At 41.0% G+C, this 27093-nt stretch overlaps 1 protein-coding gene across 2 annotated transcripts in view; it reads left to right on the forward strand.

Moving 5' to 3' along the window:
- Positions 1–27093, forward strand: part of LOC150089303 (high affinity nerve growth factor receptor-like) — a 306611-nt gene that overhangs the window by 161431 nt on the left and 118087 nt on the right. Inside the window, exons 6-7 of one of the 2 annotated variants that reach the window (XM_090368482.1) lie at positions 12809–13132; positions 22133–22321. In XM_090368482.1, the coding sequence (XP_090224608.1) occupies positions 12809–13132; positions 22133–22321 (513 nt within the window). The remainder of the gene's footprint in view (positions 1–12808; positions 13133–22132; positions 22322–27093) is intronic. The other variant, XM_090368483.1, reaches the window with a different exon arrangement.

Genomic DNA, 27093 nt, shown 5'->3' on the forward strand with positions numbered 1-27093 from the left:
GATTTATCGAGCCTTGATTTCTTTTTGTAGGGGGGGCCCTCAAATCTATGGTGTATGAATCACCTGTGGAGACGGAAATGGATCTCGTTTGCGCTGCTGCTACTGTCAAAGAAACTCCAGGTGTGTTCGACCGTGTCCGGCAATCCATGCTGCTTCGGTGTCACGCATGCATCGCGTCTCATGGTGGAACCTTCGAGCATCTGTTGTAACCATGAAATGCATCCATCTCGTACTCCATTGTTAATATTATGTGAAATAAATGTTTGCCACTAATCTTGTGTCATTTCTGCTTCCTGTGCCTCTGCTAATACTTTCCCGTGACGTTTCCAGTTATGGTTTCCTATGCGATTCACATTCCTTTAGATGTTACCTGCCTCCCCTAAACGTTTGTACCAATATTTTTGAGACCCTCTATAATATTACTTAAAATTGGATTCTTATCCGTTGCTGAATTTGAACCATTTTCACTTATGTTTGGGTCAGGTCTCCGTAAGTTGTACTGCTTTTAAGTATTCTGGACACTTGGCATCCCTTACAAAATGATTGTAATCTCTACCACGTCTCTTTCAGTTGATACATTTTAGAGAGTCTTCTTTATGGGGGGACCATCTCCGTAGACATGACCACCCTCTACACCAGTGTCCACAAGAAACTGCCTTATGCGAACAAAACTGTGCCGAGTGGCCATACCCCAAACAACGGAAACACTTGCTTACAATCGTAAACTTACGGAAACTGTGTGATGTAAATGCTAGATAGATTCTATCACTATCTAAAATATACCGCATCATGCGAGGACTAAATCCAACTACCCAATTAACCACCTCTGCACCCGATCCAGAACTAAATCTTAAAGTTACTTCGTCTTTAACTTCATCCTGCGAGAAACCACAGTCTTTTAAGTTTTTAACGAAAAGATCATAACGTATTTCCTCCTTAGTATATTCACGAGGGACACCATATATTAACACTGTTGGATCAGATAACCGAGGTTTCTCCATTGTAAGACCTATATCTTTTAAACCAGAAGCAGAATAGATCGTATTAGTATTCACCGAATTTGTGGTCTTCACAAGGATCTCTCTATTCCTAAGGAGACGAATACCTTTTACTTTCATCTCCTCGTGGTCACTCTTAATGACTTGTGACCTTCTGCTTTATATCCTGACTCGAACTCAAGGAAGAGTTCTCAGTAGGCCTAAAAATAATCAGATTCTGAGGATCAGGTATGCCTCTAGGAACTGATAAGGTTCTATCCCGACTTGCATTGTCAGTCCTCTGTTTGGATCTTGGTTTATTCAGGATGACAACAGGATCAACCAACTTGAGTTTCCTGCCGCACTACCTCTGCATAAGATTTCTTATAAAGTTCAATCTGGCAATCTAACATTTCTTTTATCTGAGAAGCACTCTCTCCCAAATCCCTAGCTCGTACTTTAAGGCGCTCATTGTCTACAACCAAAGCTGTGGTCACCGCATCCACGTCAGCCCAGAGACCATAAATTCTATTAGACGCTGGTTTTGCTATTTTACTTGAATCTTTACACATTATTTCTCCTAAAGCCCTTCTTATTTTAGCCAATCGCACATACACCTCAGAGGTATGTAATGATCCTCCGAGGTTCAAACCATCTATAAAAGAAATCTCTTGGTCCTCCCTACTACAAACATTAACTATTTTATCCCCTGTACCACTTGGGAAATCAAGAACTGCATAGCCCTCACTGTTCTCGGCTGTGCTAGCTAGAACTTCTTTAACCAGACTGCCGGTTCTTATCATCTTCATCGTTCCAAGTCTTATTTTTATCCAATTTTGTTTTATCAAGTTTAGTTTTGTATTTTTCCCCTTCTGTAACAGTTTTAGGGGTCTTTGATTTCCTTTTACCTTTACGATTTACTGGTGTCTGAAAAGATTCTTTGTTATGAGACACCCGTTTTGTTGCAAAATCAACAGAAGAATATGCTTCAGAAGAAGATGAATATGCTTCAAATTCCTGGGACCAAGTATTATCTCGGTCTTCTTATTCTGTTTATTAGACAAGTAATTTAGAAGAAAGCAACCAATTAATTTCAACAGTTTAACAATATATGCCTATATAGGCACTTTAACCCACCCGGGATGAAATCTGAATAAGAGTTTAAGAATTCATCAAGGTTAGTTTACGGATCTCAGCCTCTAATGGACAGGGGGCGCCACAAAATTATTAACAAATGAGTAATTTCAAATCGATTCTTTTCCTCCAAAGTAAGGTGCTCAACTCCAAAATTAAGAGAGTTATAGCCACTTTGTTTCTTTAAACGTAGCCCAAAACTAGCCCCATGTTAACCATATATTCCCAGTATATACTTCTCCCTAAAGGGGGCTACCCCAAAGCCAGTAAATTTCCAAGGCAATAAGATAACAAGTCTGCATTTGGCATAATGTTATCTCAAAGGCACAATGTAAAGTCAATGGGAATTTTCACAAGGGAAAATTCTCTATGGTAACCCTATGAGGCTATGGTCTATATATGTCGCTATTAGAGTTCGAAGACAATTTCCAGACACCGACATCTTGGGTGTCTCTTCAAAACCTGCAATAAATTTTATCCTATGACTCACCGAAGTTATCTCTGTCCATATCATATATTTTATAAAAGTAAGTACTCTTTAAACCACGCTTATACATTTAAAAAAAAAAACAGAGCACAATTTCATAAGCATTTAACACAACCATCACCACGCCACCTATTTCGCAACATGAACATAGGAGGATTTCTGGGTACACAAGCTGGATATCGATAAACTGCCATAGTGTAGAACATCCTCGATGTAATAGGATATCCGTGATTTTGAAAGAGTTTCCACCAGCTTTTGAGGTGCAATATGGCTCCTGCAGACAGATAATATCGTATTTCCTCTCCAGGGCAGCAACCCTGATCTTATCTGTCACCATTCTTGAACGATGCCCATTCACCTGAAGAATTTTGATTCTGGGCCCTTGGTTCTGGTTTCTCTGGTTTGTGCTGCAATTCATAGAGGATTTTCGTACTGGCTAATTCAACTGCACAGAGATACTCAGGGCATTTCGAGTCTCGGACAGAGTGGATGTGATCCTTATTTCTGCATTTGCAATTTTTACACATTTGGGCGAGTCTGCTTTGTGTGGACAATCTGCAAAAACGTACCCACCTCTTGCACAATGTCTGCAAAACACAACCAAGTGTGTGCAGTATTGATATGAGTGACCATAGGACAAGCACTTTAAGCATTAGATACCACTGTAAATCTTCTAAATTTGTGTGTGGATACCCCTAAGAATATTCTTTCATTACCTAAGATGTGCTTTAGGATATTGTCCTGAAGCCTATGTCCCATTTTGTCAGTTGGTTCTTGGACCCTGTGCTGAATCTAAATGTTATCTTCTGTCTGATTTCATCCAAAGAAAATCCAAACTCCTGCAGGTTTTTGTAGAAGATGTCTTTCAGTATTTCCTCTTTCGTGTACTCCTTTGGCAAGTCGTAGATTAGTATGGTAGGATTCGAAAGTTTTGGTTTCTCGTGAGTTAATCCTACTAAATTAAGATTTGTCGTATTAGTAATCCTGCTCAAATCCTCTACATTGATGGCCTGAACAAGGACTCTTTTATTTCTGACTGTTCTGATGCTCTTTATTTTAACATCTATGTGTTCAGTTTGCAAGGTTTCTTCCACTTTTTTCCTGACTTCCTGGCGGGATTCAAGCTGTGATTTTTCTGTTGGACGAAAGATTACAATGTATTGTGGTTCTTTTTGTGTGCCTGCGGGATCTGAGGTTGCGTGCAATAGTTTTGCACATGGAACAATGCCCTGGGCCTGGTACTTAGTAACCTTATTTGGTACTCCAACTGTGGAGTGTTTCTTTACAGTGTCTGCATATGTTATGGGCCCTTGGGCCCTTTCTGCCATAAGGTTGTTAAAATGATCAGCCTTGATTTGCAGTTCTGCTGTCTTCACCTTTACCTTTTCATTCCTCATAATGAGTGCTGTGGTTATACCCAAAGTCCCTGGATGAAGTTGTTGTCCAATTTTGTAATTTTGTTTGTTTCAATTGCCGTGTAGTCAAGCAGTGTCATTTTCAGAATAGTCATTTCTGCACAAATTAGTGTGGTATCAAGGTTATCATTTTTGCCCAATAGTAGAAGTGAGCCATGAAGGCCATTAAAATCCCTACGCCCACTGTGGCCAGGAGAACTATTATTTTTAGCGGGTTCTTTTAGTGAAAGTAATAGGCCTCCGTAGCCGAGTGGTCAGGAGCGGGAGTGCAGTAGCACATGCTCTTTGAGTAGACCGGGGTTCAAGCTGCTGAATACGGTCGATCTGCCAACCCGCACTGGACCAGCATGGAGATTATGGTCCGTTTCCCTCAACATGAATTGTTGAGGAGGCTTCCATCCTGCAGTGAGTTGATAATGGCTGCACTTTACATTTTTTTAGTGAAAGTTTGGTATCTTCTGTTTTAGATGCGGAGGGATCGTTAGTCTCATCAGACTCCTCAGAGGGGGCCCTCTGGTCTCACGTTGTTGCAGTCCGGGACAGTTTTACCTTTCTGTTTCTTTTTCTCCTTAGTTTTAATTTGATTGGTTTCTTTTTCCTTAATGCACTCTTTCCTTGGGTACCTGGAGAGGGTGGGCAAGGGGATGGGTTTTTTCTTACAGACATAGCGGCTTTTTCAGGAGTTGCACTATCTTCAGTGATGTTTTCTACGGAAGGGGAGGGGAGGGAATTCTTTCAATTAAATCCTCAGTAGAATCACCAGAGGAGGAGGAGGAGCTTGGACTATCGTTCGAGTTCATGCTTACCATTTCACCCAGTGTTGTTTGTGCAAGTGAAAGTGTTACTTAACACATACAAAATAAGTCAAAAATTACAACTTAATTTAGTTGGCTAGACTTGTCACTGCTGATGGTAGTAAATCCGCTTGTACGAGGCGTAGATAATTGCTAGGAGGCAGTAAATGACGTGCGTCGCCATGGTCACCTGACCGCAAGTAGAAACCCATTGCTCATTTGCCCGACCTTGACCTGTAGCCGGAAGTAGTAGATAGGTCTGGTCAGCCATGAGTAGCAAAACAGCAAATTTTGCACTATGAGGAAACTATAAATTATAAATACCTGGATATCTAAGTCTCCACACAATGGGTATCCTCTTGTTCAGCGTCAATTTAGGAATACACCAACATCAAAATCGTCATATAAACATAAACATAATTATGTTAATTTAACTGATTAACCAGAAGTACAAAGACACATAGCCCTACAACAGAAGAGCAGCGCCCTCTTTGTCTGAGGTAGTACAGTATACCCCACCTGATCACTTCGAGACAGAGTGGTTTATATCTTGTCAGCACCTGCAAGACAAAGGTGCTAACAGTGCGGCACGCCTTACTAATTGATAGAAGCATGAACGTTTGGGCAGTGTCTAGTTTCTCAATATTTCTGACTAGCGTTGTATAAACCGGATGGAACCACCATAGCGAACAATGGGAACATAAACTGCTCTGTAGATTAAGGTTAAGGCCTTTTAGACTCCAGTCGGCTCTGGAGTCTAAAACATTGCTCACGCTCCTGATCATGGCCGCATATCTCTGGATTTTAGTAGCTAGATGCTGGATGTGATAATGGAACGTTAATCCTAAGTCGACGTAAAGACCCAAGTATTTGACTTCTATTTGCAGTCGAATGGGAATTAAGCTTAATTTTAATGTGGGTGGCCTTCTGATTTGCAATCTTCCTTTAGGAGAATAAAATTTCGTTTTATTCCCTGCGATGGCGAGATTGTGCAGGACCGAGCAGCTCTGGAGTCTCTGCAGAGCTCCATTAGATATATGTAGTTTCCAAGGCCGCACGGCTGTCGCAGCCACCTCACCATTTAATATAATAAACAGGCCCAATAACCTCCCAACATTCTCCAGTACTATAAATAAATAAATAATCTTTATTGTGTACAAAGGATGTATACAATTTTACCCTTCACGGCAGGAATGCCAGGGGCTTCACATTGGCTGGTGTACAAAGGCCTTGAGGACGGGGCCCACATCGAAGTTCGGGTTCATCCCCCAGGGCCAACAATATAATACGTTTCAGTTAACTTATTCACAATATTCATAAAAATGTTATATAGTATTTTTGACATTATGTACAATATTATACAGACATCATTTTTACATTTATTATACTGCCACATTACTGTGCAGTTTGCCTGGTTGGGTGTAGGTCATCAAGGATCTCCCTCCGGTATTTGCGGTCCTTGACAAATTTGTAGAGGTCGCCTTTGATTGCTTGTACTGTGATAAGCATCTGCTTGGGGAGGAAGCGGTCGCTGAGGGCTAGTCTGTTATGGTTGGCTATAAGGGTTGGAGCTGATCTCAGTCCGGGTTGAGGGATCCTCCAGCTGCACAGTTCCCATATGTTTGGCTCCGAGATTATTCCAGTGGTCATTTTGACAGTTAGGGCGAGGCGTCTTTCCATTATGAGATTTGGCAGTCGAGCAAAATTCAGTGCGGTTGCCATCGCAGTTGTTCTTTGCTGGGGTGGACGATGATGTTTATGTGTGACCCAACGAAGGAGCCAGTATTCGGAGGAGTACACACGCTTGATATTCGTGGGGGCTGCAGATGCCCATATTTCTGAGACGTATAACACGACGGAGTATACAGAGGTGTATATGTACCGCCGAGTCACATCCAGATCCTTAACGTGAAGTAGTTGTTGTTTGGTAGTCCACCGCATTTTGCAGAATTTTGTTATGAGCTTGTCGATGTGGGGCTTGAAGGTCAGTTTGCAATCGAAAACTACTCCCAAGTCTGTGTGTGTATTTACCACTGGAAGGAGAATGCCATTTAGAGAAATTAGGACGTCAGTGGGTTGGTGCTTCAACGAAAAGACAATTTGGGCTGATTTTGCCGGATTAATAAGTAGTCCAAATTGATGGAGATAGGATTCTAAGTCGTGTAGCTTTCGATTGATCTTTTCATTAATTTTTGAGATATGTTCCTCCGGGTTGATCTGGGTGTGTAGCTTAATATCGTCAGCATAGCAGATTATGTCTTCTCTCTCTTGAACAAACGGAATAATGACTGCTGTAAATAATGCTCCGGAGAGGACTCCGCCTTGGGGAACTCCTGCAGTGATTTTTCTTGAGATTATATTTTGATCCGCTGTAAGGACAATGATTCTGTCTGATAGCAGGGTTGTGATAAACCACAACAAGTCGCCTGTTATATGGAAGTAATTTTCTAGGAGGTGAACGAGTGAGGGAATGCTGATTGAGTCGAAGGCAGCTTCCAGGTCGACATACGTAACGGCAAGTTCTGCTTTAGCTTCTAGTGCACTGAGAATGGTGCTGGTTATAGAAGTTAAATTGGTGACTGTGGATCTTCCGGGAATGGCATAGTGAATTTGTGGGGGTTTGTGAGGCATGATTTGATTGGTGATGGTTGAGAGTAATGCCTTCTCTAAGATCGGCGAGTTGTCGTGTCCACTCCCCCACTGCAGTGTCTCTCAGGGAGATGCCCTCAGGGATCTTTCCTGGGACCTCTCCTCTGGAATCTGGTGCTGGATGATTTCTTGAACACCAAACTCAACATGTACAGACCCAGGCCTATGCAGATGACCTGGTCATGCTCTTTTCTGCCAATAACAGAGCCCAGCTAGAAGCAACTGCCAACCAGGTCATCTCCACCCTTCAAGCTTGGGCAGAGCATAACAACCTAAAGATCTCCCCAGAGAAAACCAATTCGATCCTACTTAAAGGTACCCTTGATTTGAGAAGACCACCCCAAATCAATGGTGTTACAGTAAAACTAAAAACAGAGCTTAAATATCTAGATTTGATCTTAGACAAAAACCTTTCCTTCACTCCTCATCTAGATCAACTCAGGATTATGATCAGGAAGTATGCTGCCCAAGTTTCAAGAGTTGCCCGGAAGGCCTCGGGCTTAAAGAAGAGAACGCTGTCCCTCTTCTATAAGGCAGTTTTCATCCCGGTTTTCACCTATGCCTCTGGAGTCTGGTACAAGAAGGCCATTATAGTAGTAAACAGATCGCACCTAGGAACTATCTGGCGCTCTCTTCTCCTTCTGTCCTCGCGTGCCTGTCGCACTGTCAGCACCCATGCGCTCCAGGTCTTCACTGGATCTCTTCCACTGGACCTGGAGATTGTTCATCATGGGTTGCTCTATCAGATAGCCAAAGGAAAAGCAGTTACCTGCGCAGGTTTCACCACTGACCCAGCAAATAATAGAAACGCTGAAAAGAAGAGACTTAATGAACATCTAACAGACACCTGGCAAGAAAGATGGCAGACCTCAACTAAAGGCGCTGTCACCAAAAGATTCCTCCCGGATGTCAGGGCCTCCTACCCCCTCACACCTGTCTGGTTTTCACCGGGACTCTATGCTACCTACCTCCTCACTGGACATGGCTCCTTCCAGAAAAAACTACATGACTTCAGAATTTCAGACTCACCCCACTGTCACTGTGGAGAGGATCAGACGTGGGAGCACCTTGCCCACAGCTGTGAAATCTATGAGGACTTCAGGAGGATCCTAATAACGAGACTACGCTTCAACTACCAAAATCAAGAGCACCTCACCCTACAGGATAAAGAAACTTACAGAGCCCTGACTCAATTTGCAATGGCCCTATTTACCAGGAAGAAAGCGCTACCACCACCTTAGCATCCGAATCAATAGGTCATAACAACCATGACTGCCAACTGTTGCTGCACATCATTGAGCCATGGATGCTAACGCCTTGGACCAACTTACACAAGACTTGACCAACAAACCATCCGGAGTACAGAACCCAACTTGATCTGTACAGATCAAGTTGGGGTCCGTACTCCGGATAGTTTGTACAAACTTGATCTGTACAGATCAAGTTTGTACAGAACCCAACCTGGTCTCCCCACTTGGTTGGGACAATACTAGCAGTGCAATCAAAGACAGGGTCCACACATACCTTGACAAATTCCTCATCATTGATTCCTGGACAAACTTCTCCAGACCAGACGTGACACATCTCATCAAGAAGAGACCTACCATCGATTCCTGGACTTGACCATCACATCGTGGACTCCTGGTTTTGACCACCCCACTATTTGTTATCATGGACTACTGGACCAGCCTTCAGTCTGGATGCAACACAGACTCACCAAATGTCGTTCCAATGACGACACCTGGACTAGACCTTTCTGAACATTACCCATCCACCATAGCAACACTCACACTGCTGGATTTCCACCAAGTGTCGGCTCCAACTGACTGGCCGTGCTAGCTGTACCTACCCTGCACTTGCGGGGTATCTCTCTTTTTTTTTTTTTTTTTTTTGTGGCTTCTTTCTTCTGTTTCCTTCCATCTGTCCTTTTATAAGAAAAATAGGGGGGGACCCCTATTTTTTTCTTACACAATGATTTTTTTTTTTTTGTGGTGAGGTGTTTTTTTTTTTTTTGTCCACCCCACTCCTCTCTGGTGCGGCACTGGGCATGCCACACTGTCATCAGGGGCGATCTTCCCTGTCGGCCGCCTTCTTCTGTTTCCTACCCTCCAGTCTTCTGCCTACCTCCCTTACTTTTCTCTTGCACAACTTTTTTTTTTTTTTTTTTTTATTTATTTTTTTATATGTGTGTATATATATATGCCCCACAGGTCTAAATCTAAATACATCAAAATTATTGCCCGACCTATTTGGCCCTAGAACAAGTTATCAGCGAACAACCCTACGCTCTGTTAAAATTACAACCGTTGCTCAAGAAACAGCGATCGTCTCATTCTCAAATCTGGTCCTAGCCACTGAAATCCCAGGAAAGTAGGTGGCAGGACCTGCCAGAGTACTCTAGAATCAGTGGTGCACCCGGTCATCCTCCCTGTTGCACGGTGTGGTAACGTCGGGTCCCACTAGGGGCTCGGCGGCTAATAGACCGGAGGAACAAAGGGCACAACACAATATTGACCCCCACACTAGCACATGACCCCCACACACTTCAAATCTCTGGCCCGATACAATGTATACCCGCGGAGATGGGAGAAATCCCAGGAGCCGTTAGACACTAACATACCTTATACCTTACACCAGTAAGATAAGTTCTTCAGCAATAGCCAGGGGTCACCCCCCACCCCCAGGAGCTCAATCATGACCATGGACCACAGGAACGGGACTAGACAGAGTCTTGCGACAGCAGCGGTAGAGGTATCTGGACAGTGTTCGAAATTTATTTGTTACTTGCACTTTCCTGTCGGTTAAGTATGACTTCAAACTGCAATAAAGTTTGGCAGAGATGTTGGCAAGCCGAAGCCTCAGTAGAACGCAGGACCACCGCAGGCGATCGAAGGTCCCGGGAAAGTCCATCATTATGACGAGCGAGTACTTGAAACCTGGATGAGTTTCGTGCATGATCAGTTTATTGATGGCATCCATAAATTGATCATGCTGCAGCCACCTTTGAAACCAAATCGTTTCTCGGAGGAGAGTCGGTGCTCTTCGTAGCTGGAGGTTAGACGGAATAAGAGGAAATGCTCCAATAGTTTGGTCATGGGGCGCCTCCATAGCCCTAATAATAGCCCGGTCTAATCAAGAAGCAGTGCATAGCACACGCTTCTTGATTAGCCCGGGATTCGAGCCTGTGATCACCAAATACGGAGGATGCGGAAAGGTCAGGAAAATTGCCACCGCATATCCCCGAGCAATATGGCCTTAGTTGCTAATGCTCCTAAAAACCAAATAACGAACAAACAGTTTGGTCATCTCGGATAGCAGGGCGATTGGCGATATGAGGATGGATTCTACGGTGGCCTGCCCGGATTTTTTAAAAATTAATCTTAGAGTCGTAGTTTTCCATGAAGCTGGGAATGTGCCTGCTGCCAGGCATATGTTAAGACATGTGTTAAGGGGATATTATATTGTAGATTTTGTATTATAATTTTCTGTTGCTGATGCGTCAAGGCTGCTCCACAACCGTGTAGATGGTATCAAGAATGTTGTTAATGGTGTCTACCAAAGTATAGGTGGAAGTCCCGTCCATCTTCAACGTGGTGCTCATCGTAGACGGCGCTGTGGGCGGAGAAAGGTGGTGGATGAACGTGGCTGTCGAAGTCTGTCTAGCATTGTTTCAGCCAACCGGAGATAGAAAGTGGCACAAATCGCCGCCGATTTCAACGAGGGAGGTGTCAGAAACGTCTCCAACAAAACACATCAGGCGATTATCAGCCGGAATAGGTTACGTGAGCTGCCGACCCACATTGCTAACATCACGACACAGCACTACGCCTCAACCGGGCAAAAGAACATCAGCACTTGACCTTGGATAATTGGAAACGGTCCTAGTCCGATGAGTTCCGTTTACAGTTATTTCAAGCGGACCGGAAGGTGCATATCTCGTGGAAACCGCAGGAAGCTATGCACCCAGCATGTTAACAAGGAACTCTTCAGACAGGTGGACATAATGATCTGGGACGTGTTCGTGACACACGTTGGGACCTCTGGTACGTCTAGACGCATATCTGAACCGTCAAGATTATGTGTCCATCCTTGCAGACCATCTGGATCCCTTCATGGTCATCGTGCACCCAAAAGGAAATGGACTCTTCCAGCAGGACAATGCGCCTCCCCACAGAAATTAGAACATGGTTCGAAGAGCATTCCGCGGATTTTACTACCATTGAATGACCTCCCCATTCAATGGGCATGAACCCTGTGAAGCATCTTTGGGATGCTGTGGAAAGGTCCATTCTAGCTTTAGATCCTCCCTCCAGGAATGCGAAGGAATTATGGACAGGGGTGCAGCAAGCATGGATGGAAATACCTGTGTAATGCTTTCGTGAACTGGTGGACTCAATGCCTCGCCGTGTGGCTGCCCTTATCAGGGAAAAAGGGTAGGTATGCCATGATTTCTGTCCACTCAGTACATAGATATTCTATTATACACTATTAGATGAAAAATGAAAGCCCTCGTGAGTAGCATAGTTCGTAGGATCGCAATCTGTGACACACCGGTTGGAAAAGACCTCAATTCGAATCCCTTCAATGAGGGGAGGAATTTGTTTAGGTCTTTTACACAACGTGGCTGAGTTAGTAAATCTCAGACGAGACTGGCATGAATTTTTTCTTCCGGAAAGTCGGAAGTTTCGTCCAGTAAACTGAAAATCGACCTCAGAACACACGCAATTTAGTCAATATGGTCTTTATATCTTAGTTGCCGATGCTCCTAAAACCCAACAACAACTAACCAACAAAAGGAAAGCCAAGATATATCATCACCAAATCTCACAAGTTGCACAACAGAAAAGTTGCAACAATCGTAATCAATTTTGTGAAAGAAATATAATTTTGTTTATGAATGTCATAAATTTCAAGACATATTTTAGGTTTTGGTACTGTTTCCTGAAGAAACATCATGTGTCAATAAATATAAAAACAAATATCATATCATGAGTCAGTAAATATCAATATCGTAAATACTTTAATGCAAATAGTACTCTTGAAAATAAAAATGATTGCTAAATTATCTTCTCTAAAGTAATGTACAGTAATAATTATATTTCAGATATCTTCATTCTGTTTGGATTTAACTGTTATTTTTTTATTTTTCTTTATTATTCTTCTAAAATTTGAGAAACATGGTTTTTTGAAATTACCAATTCATTTCTACAAGACAGGAAATTTCAACAAATGTGTACTTTTTTTTTTCTTGTATTAAATCAATTAATATGTACGATATTTAACATGCATTCAAAACTACGACAACTACTGTTGTCATATTTTACAAGTGTAGCCTTTTTTTTTTTTCTGTAGATCTTCCTCGAGTTAGATCAACGCCCAAGGTTGTAGAAATCAAAGAAAACCAGTCAGTGGAATTAATTTGTACTGCTACCGGCATTCCGCTGCCAACTGTAGTTTGGAATACAACAGAACTGAAGTCGAACTACACTTTAAGAAAAATTGATTTCCAGATGTTTGAGGAAAGTTCCAACCACTCTGACTCTGACAGTTATCTGAACTCATCCACCGAAATTCTACATATTCGAGAGGCCAACGGTGCTGATAATGGCTGGGTGGTATGCGAAGGGATTAATATCGTTGGGAAGCAGACGGACACAACATACTTGAGAATAATATGTAAGTATTATATAATAATACAGAGTGATTCTAAATTATTGTCCGGGTTTCCGTGACCTATAATTTTCTAACCGGAAACAACAAAATAAAACTGCTTACCGAATATGAAAGTGTAATTGCCTACAGAATTAAAGTTTTATTGCCTATAGAATCAATACTGCAGAATGCTAAACAACTTCAATATGCGCGCTTTTCGTGGCACGTAAGATGTCTAAGCGGTATTCAATTTCCCTCCAAGTGTTCTCTAGTATTTGCGATGTAACTGTTTTGATCTCAGCAACAATTCTGCGCTTTAGTTCATCGAGGGAGGTCACAGGGGTCTTGTACACAATGTCTTTCACGTATCCCTACAGGAAGAAATCAAGCGGCGTAAGATCGGGTGAGCACGGAGGTTACGAAATCGGTCCACTGCACCCAACCCAGCGCCCAGGAAAATGCATGTCAAGAAATTCTCCGACAATAAGAGCCCAATGTGCCGGTGCACCATCTTGCTGGAACACCACATTTGGCTGATAATTTTCCACTGGAGTAACAGATACAGCTATAACATGTCCAGGTAGGTGACCGCTGTCGCTGTTTTTTCAGCAAAGAAAAAGGGCTCCAAAACTTCCGAACAGGACAAAGCACACCAGACATTGACCTTTGGACTTTCGAATTCTCGAAAATTCCCATTCGAATTCTCGAATGGGGATCAAATTTTTGATCCCCATATTCTGCAGTTATGACGATTTAATCTCCCTGGTATGTAAAACTTTGCTTCATCACTAAATCTCCATCTCCGAAGATAATTTTCATCAGCTTCAACGTTTGACAAATGTCTTGGGCAAATTAGAAACGGCGGGGTTTACGTTCGGCTTTAAAGCCTGCACCATCTGCAATTTGTAGGTATGGAGGTGAAGGCGGTTATGAACAACCCTCCAAACAGTCGTTTGTGTGTATACGGTATAACTGCAATGAAGCTCGTCTAGTTGATTTTTGTGGGCTTCGAGAAAACGCTTCGTGAATTCGATCAACATCTTCCTGCGAGGTGCCAGGCCTTCCCGTTCCTTTTCGGTGCAGAACACTACCAGTCTCTTGGAATTGCTTTAACCAACATCGGATAGCATTATCTGAAGGTGGATCTTTTCCATACTGAGTTCTGTAACGATGTTGCGTTGTGATAATGGACTTTGTTTCGAAAACCCAAGGTATGCACATTGCCTTCTCTTGAACAGTCGCCATTTTGGACTAATGCCGTCAATATCTTCCAAACATCAATGCAGTGAGTACAGAGTTGCCAAATAAAACTTTTTAAGTTGCACTTTCATAATCTGTAAGCAGTTTTACTTTGTTGTTTCCGAAATTTGAAAATTTAAAAAATTATAAGCCACGGAATTCCCAACAATAATTTAGAATCACCCTGTATATTAAATCGGACTCCGTAGCCGAGTGATCAGGCACAGGAGTGCAGTATCACACGCTCTTTGAGTAGCGTGGCAGATTATGGTCCATTTTCCTCAACATGAATCGTTGAGGAGGCTTCCATCCTGCAGGGGATTGATAATGGCTGCAGTTTACCCTTACCTATAGGTCGTAAAATAAATCAGTCGGTAATGCCAGAGTCTGTTTTCTCTTATTTACTCGTAGTTTCTTACTTTCTACTTTATGAAAAGCAATACTGTACACGAAATAAATTACAACAAATACTGCTGACATTGTAATTCGAAATTTACTAAGAGCCTACTACGACTCACTCTCAAAGCTTCAAATCACTACAGAATTCAGTATTTTAAAAAATTTCAGGGCTATTCCGCAAAATCGAGTTATTACTCTATTCTGGAATGGGAGGGCCTCATAATGATTGATTCATATTTATGAGCAGCTTACGAGCTCATTGCTAGTATTCTAATTTAAACAGATATAAAGAGAGTAATAAATTAAAATTAATACCACACTTATTATCCATTATCATAAACAAACTACCACGAAATAAATTACAACAAATACTGCTGACATTGTAATTCGAAATTTACTAAGAGCCTACTACGACTCACTCTCAAAGCTTCAAATCACTACAGAATTCAGTATTTTAAAAAATTTCAGGGCTATTCCGCAAAATCGAGTTATTACTCTATTCTGGAATGGGAGGGCCTCATAATGATTGATTCATATTTATGAGCAGCTTACGAGCTCATTGCTAGTATTCTAATTTAAACAGATATAAAGAGAGTAATAAATTAAAATTAATACCACACTTATTATCCATTATCATAAACAAACTAGCATTCTTACTTCCGTCGCTTTCTTTACATTACCCTCATATGTTTAAGCAAGTTCAGGTAATAAACGGGCTCAGCAGCCATTTTCAGATTTCGATAATGACATCGTCGAAATCGTCTTTAGAGCCTACTTTTTATCAATAAGTATTTTGTTGGTATTTAGAGCTGTCACTCAATCCTTTTCTGCTGCCAACCTTTGTGAAAGTTTCGCCCAAGGGGGATTGGCGGAAATGAAATCAATCGGTGTAAGCACAAATGTCAAAAAAATTGGTTATTGCATTTTCATTTTCAGGAAAGATTGCGGAGATGCTACTGAAATAAAATGCGATCCAAGGGATGGACTGTTCGCTGTAAGCATACAAGTTTTTTTTTTTTTTTTCCCAGCTAACCACTTCCAATTAATCTTAATCAGAAATGTAAGGAATGGTAGTCATTCCTTACAAAAATAGTCAAACAAATACCCAATTAAAAGTACTCTGTTATACTCTGTTATACTCTGCATTATACTCTGTTATTTCTAAATTTAATGCTGACATAAACAAATATACGCTATCCAGTAAAGCCCTAATTGGTCAGTTCCCAAAGTACCACAGTATTTTTTAGTAATTGACCAATGAAAACTACTCGGTGACCTGTGTGTTTGTTTATATCAGTAACAAAGTATTAAAACTAAAGCGAACAGAGTAAGCAATGCTATAATAGAAATGCTATATAGATGAACCACCGTATAGTAGATGCTGTTCTGAGGAGAGTTCTTTTAATTAAATAAATCCCTTTCCGTTAGAACAGTATCAATTTAATGACAGTTAAATTGCCCTTTAGGTATTAAAATCTGACCGCAGGTATGATCAGAGGTGTTTCACTAACTTTGGTAATCGCTTTAATGCCTCCACATGTCAATTATTTACAAAGATATTATTTTAAAATCCCGGCTTAAGACATTTACCTGGTATTTATCTGGAACTGCCTCAATTTAAATAGAGTTCAGAAATGAATGCAATATTTCGGGCTGAAATGCTGTGACAATAATTTTTGACAGTTTTGTCATAAAAGTGATCCAGATATCCGTATATAGTTCTGTAAATTTTGGACAAGGGCTCTACTATAAAATTCTGCCTCTGAAAAACACGCATGCCGAGAAATCTTCAACGAAAATGCCGACACAGGACATAAGTTACTCCCACATACGTTCGCTTGAGCGAGGGCTGTGCAAAGGTATCTAAAGATCAAGGGGCATTTCATTTTTTTTTCATTTATTTACACTCTAAAATGTTATGTACAATCTCAAGAAACATATACAATAATTTATATACAGTTTTGTGTACATTTTCATTCTCATATGTAATTATCCTAGCATATATATATTGTTCAAACTACAGTTGAGGAAACAGTACAAAACACGTGTGTGTGTGTGTGTGTGTGTGTGTGTGTGTGTGTGTGTGTGTGTGTGTGTGTGTGTGTGTGTGTGTGTGTGTGTGTGTGTGTGTGTGTGTGTGTGTGTGTCCTGGTATCAGGGCATACACACACGTTTAGCTCCTAGCCATAGCCCATCTCCACCTAGTGGATCTGTATTGGATGTAGGACCACTGCAAAGGAGCAGCCAACACCTGGGCAGGTGCTGCCTGGTGCCCGTCCCCAGGCACTAGTAGCCGGGCCTGGGTTTTTTTTTTATCCTCTTACACGCCAAAGAGCACAAAATCCCGCACCCACTGGAGGTAGTGCAATACCAGTGGGTGCCAGCTATCCCGCTCCCAGGCTGCCCAGGCTTGGAAGCCCGCAAAAAAAAAAAAAAAAAAAAACAAGGCTGGAAGTCCAAAAGCCCATTGAGGTCACACGGCCGAAACAAACATTTTTCAAGAACCCTGCAGTTTTCAATAGCTTTATGTATATCAGTTGCCCTATTAACGTTAGCACTAACAATTAAGTAAACTATTAACATGGATTACACATTCCAGTGAGGTTTACCAGTCTCTCTGATCACTTCTAGCAACAGAATTTGAAAATTATTTACAGTCGTTTTACAGCAATATTAATTGTTACTTACCTAGCTACATGTATTTTTGTTTTATACAATTGTAAAGAATCTCAAGTAGTCTAACTGTTCAGGAAATATATAGTCTGATTTAATTTCTTTCCTAGTAGAATCTGAGCTTGTAGAGTAGGGCTATAGAAGTTCCTCAAGGCGATTTCCATGTACAGAGTTCACATAGTATTCCTAAGCTTTAGGCAGGAGAGGCATGCACTGAAGCACTCGCAGTAGCACTGAGCATTCTTGCAGAAGGTTTTCCTATACGTGTAGTTATAAATTATCACTCATAAAGCAGAAATTGGAGTTTTTTGTGTTCAATAGGCTTGATGGAAATTTAGATTATTGTAGGAGTCATCTTATCGGGTGAAGATCTTTTTTTATTTTATTTCTTTATTATTATTTTTTTTTTAAATAAGATTTCATAAGAGAGAAGCGTGTTGGGGTGCACAGAAGTATGGATGTTCTTAACTGTATGGTTAAGCAATTATTTACAATTGCTTAAACATACAGTTAGCTTCCTAATAATTTAGGCACGTTTATATACAAAGCTTCTTGGTGAGCCGCCAGCATCACTTAGAGGAGAAAGCGGTTTTCCTATCATTTCCTGTTGCGTTGGTGGCTATCTTCCGATATGTTCTTCCCAAAAGTAAGTTAATCTGGATCATTATGACCCCGCAGTAGAGTTTCTAGCCGCAAGTCTTTTCTTGAAAACTACCGCAGAGAACTCTTGAAATGTAGTGAAGACATCAAGATTTTCAATGAGCAAATGTACGTTATTTTCTGAGAGATTATTTATTTTACTCAGCAGTACCTGTCTTTCATTCAAATAATCGATACATTCAAAGAGAATGTGCTGCCATGTCTCAGATGCACCGCAGTGACAGAAAGAGTCAAGGCCCCTTTCAAAAAGTTTAGCCCTGAGCGACCCGTGGCCAGTCATTAAATATGATGTAGTTATGCTAGGCACAAACCATTTTGAGACTGTAAGTAATGACGCGAATTCAACATTTGAAATATATCTCCACTTTGAACCCATCTTTGCTCCCATTCAGCAGTGAGTTCCTTCCAGAGTCTTCGTTTTTCCTCTTTTATTCTGTTGGCAGGATCTGTTGCAATGTTAAAAATATTTATAGAAATTCCTTTTTTGAGATTTAGATCATACCCCTGTAGGAAATATAAAGTTCAAGAGGCAGGGTTCCTGCTAGGAACGTCTGGAGCATTATTCGACACCGTCCTAGGAGCTTGAAGAAGAGTGAGCAGCACCGAATGATGTAATGAAAGAAGTTTAGTCCTAATCTTAGTTTTTGAGACCCTCCAAAACTAAACAACTGCTGCGTAAGCAGCAATCGGTAGGAAGATAGTCCTATAGTATAAAGACAATGTCTTTTTGCTAAAGCCCAATCAAGGGGCAAAGCTCCATTCGGCGCCTCCTCCAATATTTTCGATATTTTTTGTTGTTGTTGTTTTTTTTTTTTTTTTTTTATTTTTGGAAATTTTTATCGCCCCGTGACTGGTACTGGTACCAAGTGTATGAAGTGACTCGTTGTGTCCGGTCAATATAATTATTGTTATTACTGTTGGTCGAGGAACTCTTTTACTGTTTTAGGTGTTCAGGATCGCGGCTTTCTGCAGTTCCATGTAAGTGTTCTCTGGAAGGCCTATTGCTGTTAGTTTCTTATGGAGGTTCTTTAGTATCATGGCAGTGGTTGAAAAGCTGATCACGACAGTCATTACATGTTCCGTATGGTAATTTTTTTTGACTTCCTTGTCTTAGGTCTATATACGTCTTGATATATTTTCCTCGGAGGTTTTCTGGAGGCTGCTGGTGTTGGCACCGCTTTATCGGTCAGGTTACCTACCCTTCCATTTTGGTCGACGAGGCAATAGAAAAATTTCCTCATCGAAAAGTTGTTGCAATAGAAAAAAAAAAAGAAAGCTTTCTTCTTTATGGGAATTTTTCCGCCCCCGTGACAAGTACTGGTACAAAGTGCATGGGATGGTTGGTTATGTTTGGTTACTATTGGTCGAGAAACTCTCTTGCTATCTTGCAGGTGTTTAGGATTATGATTTTCTGGAGTTTTATGTAAGTGTTCTCTGGAAGACCTATTGTTGCTAGATTCTTATGGAGGCTCTTTGGCACCATGCCGGTTGTTGACACGACGATTGGGGTTGTTAATTTTTTAATGGTTAATTTTTTCTGACACTAGTAAGTAGATGTATTTTTTTCATTTGAAAATTATTTCCGACCTCATTAAATAAATTTATTACTGGATTCAACAACTGGAAAAATGTATGTAGTGCTTTGACTGAACATGAGCACTCAAAGGTTCATATCCAATGTATGTGGATATATAAGAAGAGGTGTCAAACAATAGGACGTATTGATAAGCCGTTAATAAAACAAATTAAGAGTCCCAAGAAAATTATTGGCACGTTTTAAAAAGAGTTATTGCTATAATTCAATTAGGTAACCTTGGCGTAGCATTTAGAGGTAGCAATAGCAATGTATTCCGAACACAAAGGATTTTTAAAGTTGTTTGGAATATCTAAGTCAATTTTACTTATTTTAAAAAAAAATTATATTTGAATGTACGCAAATTACGGACCTGGTAAAAAAAATTACCTTTCACACAAAACCTGTGATGAGTTTATAAATTTAATGGCAAATGAGACAAAATAAACTTTAATATCTGAAGTAAAACAAGCTACATACCTTTCAATGGTTATCGACTTTACACCCGACATAAGTCACATTGATCAGTTAGCGTAATAATTAGATATGTTTCAAAAAAATGGTAAAATTAAAGAAACAGCCTTAGGTTTTCTTACCGTGGAATATCACAATGCAGAATGTCTTGAAAAAATCGTTTTAGACAAGTTATCATAGATATCGAAAAATGCAGAGGGAAAAGTTATGATAATGTTGCCAATATTTCTGGGAAATATTCGAGTTTACAAGCTAGAATAGGGCAAGAATCCTCACAGCATTTTATATACCGTGTACTAGTTATTCACTAAATTTAGTAAGCAACTGTGCAGCAGAACTTTGTTCTGCTGTATTATATTATTTCTATTTTGTCCAAAATGTGTATAATTTTTTTCTGAGTCAGCGAGACGATACAATGTATTAAAAAGCAATTGTTTAACGATACATTAAAACGAATCAAAGCGGATGTCGTATCAGCATTGAAAAGAAGATATAAAAAAAAAAATTAAAGAAGCTCGTATCAATATTTCAAAGTCTGAACACGAAAGGTCACTTAGCCATAAGGTTCAGGGGCCTCAAAATAATTTTCTACTTCGGGCTCGAAACGCATAAGTACTGCCCTGCCTACCAAAGGGAATCAAAGGCTCCAGATTAATCTACGAAAATAGCCATAACATATTTTAACGAGTTATTTTCTCCCGAGAGAAGTTCAACCAAAGCTTCCTCAGTTCCATAGCTAGGTAGGAAGGAGCAGAAGTGCGTAGCACACGCTTCTTGATTAGATCGGGGTTCGAGCCCGTCACCACCAAATATGGAGGATGTGGAAAGGTCAGAGAATGACCACCGCATATTCCCGGAGCAATATGGCCTTAGTTGCTAATGCTTCTTAAAAAAAAAAAAAAAAAAAAAAAACAACCTCAGTTCCAGTCCCTGGACGAAAATCAAACTGTATTTCAGAGGACTTTAAAGACTGTTCAGTAAAAAAACTTGAGCGACTTATTGCTGCTCAAGCAATAAGTCGCTCAAGGGTTTTAGTTTTATCCAAGTTGGACAATAACGCAATAGGTCGATAAGCCTTAGCAGAAGTAGAAGAACCAGGTTCGAAATTATAGTAATTTTAACAATTCCGTCTTCAAAGACAGGAAAAGTTGCTTCGTTCAAACATTTATTATTTAAGGGTGTAACGAACACAAGTAGATAGTTTGTCTAGTCGCTTGATAAAAATGCACTCGAAGTTATCAAGTTAGTTGTCAAAAATAATAGTTAAGACAATAGTTGTGTTAACTATTATTTTTGATTTTAGAGATTTCCGAATCAACCTCCGTTTGGTTGAAGCAAGGAGTGGATTCGAAAGTAAGATACTGTATTCAGAAGTAAGATATTGAGAGATCTAATTTGTTGGTGAATAGAAGATAACAACAGGGGTCATTTGAGAGAAGTGCATCAAGTATGGCAATGACAGTGCTAGTCCAAGTAAGAGTTTCAGTATTGTGTGAGTCAACAGACTGGTAAATTTCTGGAGGGTGAACCTTATTTCTAGAGAGCAGGACCAGACCTCAAGGATCAGCGATATTATTTTTAAGCTGCTCAACTTCTGCTGTTGGCCAGCTCGTACGATGTCGTTGGAAGGAACTACATAAAATATAAACAACTATCCTCAACAACTGAAGCAGCAATAATAATAGTTACCAGACACATACAACCCCCCCCCTCCTGTGCATTTATGTACCAGTACCAGTCACAGGACGGAAGGAAGAGATCCCATAAATGAGAAAAAGTTATACTGCTACTACTACTACTAATACTGTATATCATAATAAAATACTGCATCATAATTTAGTGCTGTCAAAGAATATTCAACCATTTTCTAAATAAACATATTGTTCTACTCCTATAAATTTTAAAGTCTATTTGGCATGAATTGTCTCAAGTAATATTAAATTATCTTTGCCATGAATAAAGCTTTCCACTAGTTTAACAACTAATATTTTAAAATTATATTTTAGCGCCACCTAGAATCACACGTTTAGAAGTGGAAGTGGAAAAAAGCTTTTATTGGTGTATTCTATACGTAGTCACAGGCTCTCCTACTCCAAACCGTACATGGTATTTTAATAACCAGCCATTGCAGATGAGTGACAATATCATGGATTTGGAAAGTGCCCATACCACAAAGGATTTCTATGTAGCAGAAGGTAAGCGACAATTATAACTTTTAGTTAATGCTTAACTGCAAATGTGTGATATACCAGACGATGAACACGTCCCATTAAATGTAAAACTAAATGTAAAAGTAATTGAATATTCCAAAATTCTGCTCAGCGTTTCTTAATTGACAATGAAGTTTACAAAGCACATGTGGAAGAATTACTAAAAACTGTCAGTATTCTTAATTTATTTTCTTTGCAAGCTGTTCCTAATGTGGCATGCAATGTTACTTAGTGGATAAACTTGGGCAAAATCTGCTAATGTTTCATCTTCTAGTTTGCATATTGAATGTAATGTTCGGTGTCTAGCCCTGGTTACTGATTCTCTCAATGCTACAGATCCTCCCGCTTTTAATGTTCAAAATCGGGATAATGATCCTAATATTGCTATATCTAAACCTACTGTCTTTACTTTTTAAAGCGTCTGAGGACAGCTTGCTAAAATCCAGTGTTGAAGTGAAAGAAGTTGTAAAGGTTTTTAAGTAATATATTTGAAGGACATTCGTGAAAGTTTCCCGAATTGATTAAAAAGAGCGTTTTTTTTTTTTGTTTTTTTTTATGGAAACTGCTTTCAGCTTGCTATACAAACAAAGAATTAACATTGAAAGTGCTATACTATCTGACAAAGGAATTAAGACTGAAACTCCTAGACAACTTAAACCTACAATATTAATTTACGACGTGGATAAAGGGGTGTCTAAGCAAGATATAACTGAGGATTTGTATTTTTAAGAATTTTAAACACCATTGAAGAATACGGAATATTTTTGGTTACAATAATACGGACCCTTTTTTGGTTACAACAAGGAGGGTAGCCATCACATATTATTTATTTATGGGTGCTTCAGATCTGAGAGAACCAGAGTAACCCTTTACACTGAGTGAACAGAAATCAAGGGATACCTACCTAGTAATGGGTAGGCCCACCTTTCGCCCGGAGAATGGCAGCCACAAGGCGAGGCATTGAGTCTACTAGTTCACGAAAGAATTCCACAGGTATTTCCATCTATGCTTGCTGCACCACTGTCCATAGTTCCATCGCATTCCTGGGTTCAGTGCAAGAGTGGAGGATCCAAAGTTTGAACGGACCTTTCCACCACACCCTAAAATGCACCACATTCACCACAGGGTTCATATCCAATAAACGGGGAGGCCATTCCAGGGTGGTAAAATCTGCGGAATGCTCTTCGAATCATATTCTAGTCACTACGGCTCTGTGGGGAGGCACATTATCCTGCTGGAAGAGTCCATTTCCCTATGGGTGCACGATTACCATTAGGGGATTAATTGATTTGGTTTTTAATGGCGCATTGGCAGCTAAGGCGCCATTAAAAACAAATGCTCAAAGTCAAATTTAACGGGATACTAAACATTTTGGAAGCCTAGGCTACCACCATGAAGGGATGCAGATGGTCTGCAAAGATGGACACGTGAGCTGGACCGTTCAGAGCTGCGTCTAGACGTACCAGAGGTCCCAACGTGTTCCAACTGAACACGACACCGACCATTACCGACCGTACACCTGCCTGAACAGTTCCTTGTTGACATCACGGGTGCATAGCTTCGTATGGTTTCCGTCAGATATGTACCCCCCGATCCGCTAGAAATAACTGGAAACGGGACGCATCGGACCAGGATACCCGTCTCCAATCAACCAAGGTTCAGTGCAGATGTTCTTTCGCCCAGTTGGGGCGTAAAGTTCTGTGTCGTGATGTTAGCAATGGGACTCTTGTCGGTCGGTGGCTCCCGTAATGATCACCTGATGGTCTTGGTGGAGACGTTTCTGGCACCTCCCTCGTTGAAGTCGGCGGCGATTGTACCGCTGTCGATCTCCGTGGCATCTTGGTTTGCGCCTTCTATGTATACTTCTTTTTAGCTCACTTAGGGTCTCTTCAAACCGCCAAACCTGATCATTCTTAGACCCAAGGAAGAGAAAGCAACAGCTAGCGAGAAAATCAAGAATAAGGTCATGGACACTATGAGAGATGACTTTAGAACGACAAGAATTAAATCCATACGGAAAATGCGAAGCGCAGGAATCGCCATTGAAACTGAAACACCAGAGGAAATACAAGGGATAATGAAAAACCCAAAATTCGTGACCTTAGGCCTAACTGCTGAGCCACCCAAGAGAAGAAGGCCAACGGCTATTATCTTCGATCTGAACAAGGATATAAATCCGCAGGAGCTGATAGAGGATATCTACCAAAAGAATCTCAGAGAAACCCTGCCAAATCAAGAACCGCGAAACCTCATTAAGCCTAGATACGTAACAAAGTCTAGGAAAGCAAACGCCTCCAACTGGGTGGTAGAATTTGCCCCGGCTGCCTGGAAAGTGCTGAAGACTCAATCGAGAATCTACTTTGAGTGGACCTGCCATCGATTCAGCGAATACGTGGTCGTGCTAAGTGCTTTAGGTGTTGTAGGTTTGGCCACACCACCCATACCTGCGCACAACAGGCAGCAACCTGCGGCCACTGCTCTGAGAGAGGGCACGAGTACAAAGACTGCCCAAATAAAAATAAAGAACTGTGCAAAGTGTAGGTCAGCAAGGATGGAAAGCAATCACTCAATCAGAGACTCAAAATGCCCCTCATACCTAAGGGCAAAAGGAATATACCAAGAAAGAACAGATCATGGCGACACGAACTAAAAAGTACAACACAATTGAGATTAAAATCTTTCAATATAATGCACAGTGGGCCAGAGCGGTGGCCAACCAACTCCGGGTAAAGGCCGATGAGGAGGGAGCGCCGACATCGTCCTCCTATAAGAACCATATACACATGCGAAAATTGTCAGGTGATACCCGCTGGCCTACAAGCTCATACAAGCGGATGAAGATACCCCTCGGGCAGCAATACTGCTCCGAAATCCTTATCTAACGGCTACTAAAGTGACTCAACTCTGTACTAAGTTGCCTTCATGGGTGGTAGAGGCCGACAGTTTGGGGAAATTCAAAGATCATCTGGATAGTACTTTCGGGTAAGGGAAGCGCATAGGATGATAGGATTAATTTCCTTTTTATTTAATTTTTAATTTCATTTTATTATTTTTATTTATTTATTAATTATTATTATTTATTTATTTATTTAATTTTTGTTTTTATCATTGTTTTGTTCGGATTTTTTTTTTTTTTTTGGCTGGTGCAGCATAAGCTTTCTTGCACCATACGGCCGTTACTAATACTAATACTAATACTAATACTAATACTAATACTCCCTGGGCGGCTTGTGCCCACATAATATCTACTATTGGCACCTTCTTTGTGGTTTCCCTGTATTTCAGGCCAGGCCAGGAAATAACATATGCAATTTACTACCTTCAGCACGTGCTGGATACACTCCCAATCCAAAAAATCCTAGTTGGAGCGGACATCAACTGTCGTTCACCCATGTGGCATAGCACAACACAGGAAGACTTACAACTCCTGGAAGACTTCCTAGCTGGATCGAGATTCACCATGTTAAACAAGCCGCACCACCTCCCGATGTTCTGCAACACACTCTGGGAGGCAACTATCGACATTTCCCTTGCCACAGCGAACATGGCTGCGCACTGTTCTGGCTGGAAGGTGGAAAACGCGTGGACGACTTCTGACCACCAAGTAATCACCTACAGGATCACAAGAACGCAAACAACAGTACCGATCATAGGCAATTGCAACATAGATTCGCGATTGCTAAAGCAAACTGGGATCTCTTTGCGCAACAATTGGAAGCGGCTACATCTGGTTGCCCACAGGAACAGGAGATTGAATTAGACCCAGATCACCACCAAAGAACAGTTACAGAACTCGTTACCAGTGTAGCTCAAATGGCAATTAGGAAGAAAAATTCTATCCCTGGCGCGGTCTCCTGGTGGAATCAGAAGATCCAGACACTCCGAAAGGAAGTTACAAAATGAAGAAAGGATTTCCAGCGGGCACGCAGGACCTGCCTGAGAATAAGGTTGAAGTCTTGAGACAAAGGTATAGGAAAGCTAAGAACCAATACACAGATAAAATTCGCAAGAGCAAAAAGAGTGTCTGGTGACAACAATGGGAAATGAGAACCCCCGGGGGGGTGGCATACAAGGTAACCACCAACAAACTCCCTAGGGGAGAAGCTCTCACAACCACCAGAACCCAACAAAGACTACTTACAACTACGTGGGAGCAGTCCATTCACAATATTTTGGACAACATCTTCAAGGAGGCGGTTACCCCAATCACAAAAAAGCAAACCCTATGCAAGCAAAATGAAAACTACGAGACGGAGGCTGTGGCACAACCATTCACATTAGAGGAACTACAAGAAGTAGCAGCACAAATCCGGTCCAAAAAATGCCCGGACAAAGATCTACTAGAGCCACAGCTTATTCAGCGAGTTGTCCAATTGGCTCCAAACCTACATTGATTGTACTACTAAAGCTGTACAATCAATGCTTGTCAGAAGGATACTTCCCCAAAAAATGGAAAATGGAGACTGTAAAACTGATTCTCAAGGATCCACAACTATCGAACTCGTACCGGCCTATCGCCCTCCATACAGTCATGAGTAAACTACTGGAGCAACTACTACACAAGCGGATTGAACACTACTACTCTGCTGTCAACCTGGTATCACCCAATCAGTTTGGCTTTAGGCCTGAACTATCAACTGTGGATGCCATGAGGAACCTTCTGGTTGCTGTTGAGGTATGTCAGAAAAAATACTTCCTAGCCATAGCAGTGGACTTTGTCGGGACGTTCGACTCCCTTTGGTGGCCCAGCGTCCGTC

The sequence above is a fragment of the Mastigoproctus giganteus genome, chromosome 2 (genome assembly GCF_048544385.1).
Source record: "Mastigoproctus giganteus isolate SK-2022 chromosome 2, ASM4854438v1, whole genome shotgun sequence".
Classification (NCBI taxonomy): domain Eukaryota; kingdom Metazoa; phylum Arthropoda; class Arachnida; order Uropygi; family Thelyphonidae; genus Mastigoproctus; species Mastigoproctus giganteus.